General features: G+C 51.1%; 1 protein-coding gene across 1 annotated transcript; it reads left to right on the forward strand.

Moving 5' to 3' along the window:
• The first annotated feature begins 1,192 nt into the window (after nt 1–1,192).
• On the forward strand, nt 1,193–2,653 carry Nanos2 (nanos C2HC-type zinc finger 2). The gene is given in 1 exon segment (NM_001108908.1): nt 1,193–2,653. A coding segment is annotated over 1 exon segment (411 nt). The 5' UTR covers nt 1,193–1,271; the 3' UTR covers nt 1,683–2,653.
• The last annotated feature ends 2,560 nt before the right edge of the window (nt 2,654–5,213 follow it).

Genomic DNA, 5,213 nt, shown 5'->3' on the forward strand with positions numbered 1-5,213 from the left:
ATAATTTTTTTTTTTTTTTGGAGCTGAGGACCGAACCCAGGGCCTTGCGCTTGCTAGGTAAGTGCTCTACCACTGAGCTAAGTCCCCAACCCCGACACAGAATCTTATATAGATGAGGCTAGCCTCAATATGGCTACCCAGGGCTGAGGCTGGCCTGGGACATCTGACCCTCACTGTTCCGCCTTCCAAGTGTGGGGGTGACAGGCTCACAGTACCAGGCTCGTGAAAACCACCTGAGGGCTCCAGTAGGCCAGGGAAGGGCTCTGCCACTGAGCTTCCAGCCCAACCCTATGTGTTTGTCATCTCAGCTCTCTCAATACTGAAACAGGACACAAAGCCAAAAGCTTCAGGTAGAGGGGGCTGAGGAGCCAGGCTCCCAGGATAGAGAGTCAGGGTCATGGGCTATGTAACAAGATGCAACCCTGTTTCAAAATCAAGGCAAAAACAAAAAGCTATACCAAATAACAACAAAACCCACCTCAGGGCAGTGAGACGGCACAGCTGGCAAAGTGCCTACCACCGAGCCTGATGACCCGAGCTTGAGCCATGGAATCCACTTGTGGGGAAGGAGCTGCTTCCTCCAAAGATGTCCTGAGAATTCCACATGCAAGCTGCGGCCTGTTTCCCCACCCCACAGTTAGGTAAATAAACAAATTTAAAAACAAAACAAAACAAACAAACAAACAACAAAAAAAACCAACTTTAGGTGAACATGGTGGCCCACACCTGGAAGACAGAGGCAGGTGGATTCTGTGAGTTCAAGTCCAGCCTGGTCTACATAGTGAATTCCAGGACAGCCAATGATACATACTGACATCCTGTCTTAGAAAAACAAACATCATCAACAACAACAAAAAAAAAAAAAAAAACCAGTTAAGTGAAAGTTTAAGTTCTGGATGATTAAAGGAAAGGAGGGAGAGAGAAAGGGAGGGGGAGCAAGAGACACAGGCAAAGCGGAAAGCTCTTAACTGAATAGATGGGAAACTGAGGCCCATGGACTAGAAGGTCCCTCCCAGAAAACACAGAGCCTTGGAGCAGCCTGGGGAATAACCTGCTTCCAATCTTCCTGGGAGATTGGAGCCAGCCAAGAATCTTTGGCTGGAAGTGGGCCCTTTAAATCTAAGCTCCACCTTTGCTTAGAAGGGTCTCTAGGAGAGTATTTATAAGGGGGTGTGCCTCCTCTCTGCTCCACATAACTCCTGCTCCTGCCTTCTGACCTCACAGCCCCTGTCCCAGACCCTCTCCAGTGCCCACAGCCACACATAAGTGTCATGGACCTGCCACCCTTTGACAGGTGGAGAGACTACTTTAACCTGAGCCAGGTGGTGCTGGGTATAATTCAGAGCCGGAAGCAAAGACTGGAGGATGAGGTGTCTGAGGAACTGGCCTCCAGGCCCCAAGGGATGAGTGAGCGGGGCCTGGAGGTCTCCCCCGGAAGTCTGGCTACTGCATGCAACTTTTGCAAGCACAACGGAGAGTCTCGTCACGTCTACACCTCACACCAGCTGAAGACGCCTGAAGGGGTGGTAGTGTGTCCCATCCTGAGGCATTACGTGTGTCCTCTCTGTGGGGCCACTGGCGACCAGGCGCATACACTCAAGTATTGCCCACTCAACAGCAGCCAGCAGTCTCTCTACCGTCGCAGTGGACGAAACTCAGCTGGTCGCAGAGTCAAGCGATAAATGAGGCCCTGTGAGGTACCTATCACCCATGTCCCAGACCCTCCTTCTGATCCTAGCACCCTCTGCTATGCTCACCCAGCCCTCTGGAGGTCCCTGGATCTTAACGTTCTCTGTGCCTTCAAGATCCTGAAACATTGGGAAATACTGGCAGCCCAGACTGTGTCTCAGACAGTCCTGGTTACTGGGAGAACCATTCTCCATGGACCGTGTGAATCTTGGGTAGCTTCTTTTGGATTATGAGGGACTGGTGATGATGCTAAGATGGTCTCTTTGACTTCTCAGTTCCCCTGTGAAGATCCCTTGGGGGATCCTTGGATTTGCCATCCTGTAGAATTCTAGTCTGACGGGCCAGTCTTCAGAATCTGGGGACAGGGCCAGAGACGGATCCTGATTGTCACTGCCAAGAAGTTGATGCTGGCGCTGACTGAGAGACCATCCATCTACCTTCACCTTCAGCACTGGCAGACTCAAAATTTCTCCATGGACCATTCAAGTTCAGCCCTCAGTTCCATGATTGTGCCGTCTGTCCGAAATAAGAGGGTTCAGGAACGAGAGGAGGGTCGGTCGAGAGGAGGGTCGGGTCGGGACCCCCTGGGAAGGCTGCCAGATTATTTGTAACCTCACAGACTGCTTCGGGTGAGCTCAAGCCCACAGATCTCTCGCTTCATAACTAACCCCAGTTCACTCTGTTCCTGCTCCCAGCCCCAGTCGTTGATGGATCCCTACCCCCGACCCCTGTGGGTGATAGACATGTCTCTCTTCCACCTGTACAGTATTGTTGAGTGTGTTAAGTCAGTGTGCGTCCCACGGTGAGGAGAGTCTGAGACCTCATGGGAATGGCGACTGCTTAGGTTTTAATTTTAGGGTCAGAAAAGAATGCCAATTGGGTTTTATGCTATTTAAGAGGTGGGCTTGGATATTGGATGAGGAGTGGGTGCTGTCTCCTGAATAAAGTGTTGTTGTTAGTCGGCTGTCTTTGAATTCGGTCGGCCAACTTAGTGGACAGTGTCTTTGGGGGCTGGTAGAGAGAAGCCAAAGAGGAAACCATCAGAGGGGCAGGAAGGGGGGGTCCAGAACTGCAGCCCAGACCTACCTCGAATGTCTTCCAACATAGGTTGTCTAACTGGAAACAGGTTCCCAGATAATTCCCAGCCTCAACCTATACACCTTTTTAATTAAAAAAAAAAGTGTGGAAAGGCCATTAAAAGCAATGCTTTTAATGCTAGCATTCAGGAGGCAGAGACAAGTGGATCTCTCTTATCCATTCCAGACCAGCCTGGTCTACAGAGTTCCAGGACAGTCAGGGCTACACAGAGAAAACCTGTCTTAAAAAGAGGGAGGGGGGCTGGAGAGAGGGGAGGGGGTACAATATCCAGACAGTAGTCAGATAACTCAAGGGAGTCTACTTTCTACCATGTGGGTCCCGGGGAATGAACTCAGGTCTCAGGCTTAGTGGCAAGTGCCTTTCACCCATTGGGGCATCTTGATGGTCCCTTGAGCCCCTTCCTTCCTTCCTTCCTTCCTTCCTTCCTTCCTTCCTTCCTTCCTTCCCTCCTTCCTTCTCTTCCCTTTTCTCCCTTTCTTTCCTGTTCACTGGAGTTTGAACCTAGGGCTCTATAGGTCTGGTTGCCCAGGGGTTCCCCTCCTGTCATACGAGACTATAAACTGCTAGGTCTGAGTTTTGATAGATTTTAAATGTTGGGCTATCACAAAACTGTTAGGAAAAAAGAAGTATAAGCCAGCATCAGGGAGTGGCAGCACTCCTGCCTTTAATCCCCAGCACTCCGGAGTCAGAAGGAGGTGGACCCAGCTGCAAGGTTCTCTTGCCCTCTTATAGCATGCAAGGCACCCAGCACCAGCAACCACATGCACATACATAAAATTAAAACAGAATCTTAGGCCGGTGGTGATGTGGCTGGCACTCTTGAGACAGGCCTATCTCTGTGAGTTTGGGGTCACCCTTGTCTTCAGCGCTAGTTCCAGAACAGCCAAGGCTACATAAACCTCACATCTCAAAAAGAAAAACCAACCAACCAACTGCCCACGGGCCCGTTCTCTCGTTCGTGTTTCTCTCTCTCTCTCTCTCTCTCTCTCTCTCTCTCTCTCTCTCTCTCTCTCTCTCCCACACTCACACACGAATTTTTCTTTTTCTGTGTGTGAGTGTTTTGCCTACTTGTACGTTTGTCCACCACGTCCATGCCTGGTGCCAGCAGAGGGCACCAGTGCTGGAGCTAGGATGTATGGTTATGAGCCCCGCCCTTGGGTACAGAGATCCTAACTCTAGTGTTCCTGGGAGAGATCTTAACTGCTGAACCATCTCTCCAGCCCAACCTCTCTGCCTCAGGTCTTAATACAGATGTCACCTTTTCTTTTAAGTGTGATGTTGGCACATGTCTTGTCGTCTTTGTGCTAGCCTCGCTGGAGGCTGCAGTGTTATTATTGCTGCAAGTTCAATGCCAGCCTGGGATACTTAGTGAAATGCCCTCAGAAACAATTTTTTGGAAGTGAGCACGATTTGTCTTTTATATAGATGGCACCTTGATCTATGTGGGAGCTCGTACGTAACTGTCCAATAGATGAACGAAGCTCCGTTTACCCAATGACCTTGAAACTACCGGCAATGAAAATTTTCACAAGAGGGGTTGGGGATTTAGCTCAGTGGTAGAGCGCTTGCCTAGCAAGCGCAAGGCCCTGGGTTCGGTCCCCAGCTCCGAAAAAAAAAAAAAAAAAGAAAAGAAAATTTTCACAAGGCTGAACTCCGTCACCCAGCCATCCGGCTATCCAGTTCATTCAGGCGGTGCTCTCGATTCACTCCTGCTCTGCGCTTTTGATTAAAATGGGCCGTGGCCAGGATCGCCATCCCCACCCTTCAAGAAACTCTTGCCTTTGAACTCCCTCTCCGACCATGACGTCAAATTGTGGACAGGGAGCCTCCCAGGCACGATTGGGAGGTTGCTCGGTTGCTATGGTTACCGCCTCTGCATGGGCGGGGAATAGCTCCGTGGTGCCCCGCCTCAATCCGTAGGAGGTAGTTCCCGAGTGATCCTGCGCAGGGGAGGGATAGGGCGTGGGCAAGGAGGTTTCCTAACGCCCCCCATCCCCACCCACGCAGTTGTCATGGAAATGAAGCTCTTCTCCCCCTTCTTTCAAATAAAAGATTTGCTTTAGCGGAAAGAGTAGGCTAGGGGACTACCCAAAAGGAGGAAACTCAGCTCGGTCCTAGCGCTCTCCCCAGCATCTCTCTTCTGCTGCGCCCGCACTGGGATTTAGTCCTGGGTACCATTGCGGGCAAGTTGCCAGTGACACGCATGCGCGCTGTAGATATGCACATGCGCAATTGGGCACAAGAGAACAGGGAACCTATTTCAGCGCTAAGTGTGCGACTGCGCAGTTATGGCCTTCTGGTAAAGCAAGGCAACCGGCAGTTCTGCGCTTGCGCCGTGCTGAGAAGCACGGCTGAGCGAACGCAGTTCTAGCTGTCAGGGTGTCTGGAGACAGCGTTCCCCCGGCGCGCATGCGCGTTGACTCCCG

Source organism: Rattus norvegicus, chromosome 1, assembly GCF_021556685.1.
Source record: "Rattus norvegicus strain SHRSP/BbbUtx chromosome 1, alternate assembly SHRSP_T2T, whole genome shotgun sequence".
In the NCBI taxonomy this organism is placed as follows: Eukaryota; Metazoa; Chordata; class Mammalia; order Rodentia; family Muridae; genus Rattus; species Rattus norvegicus.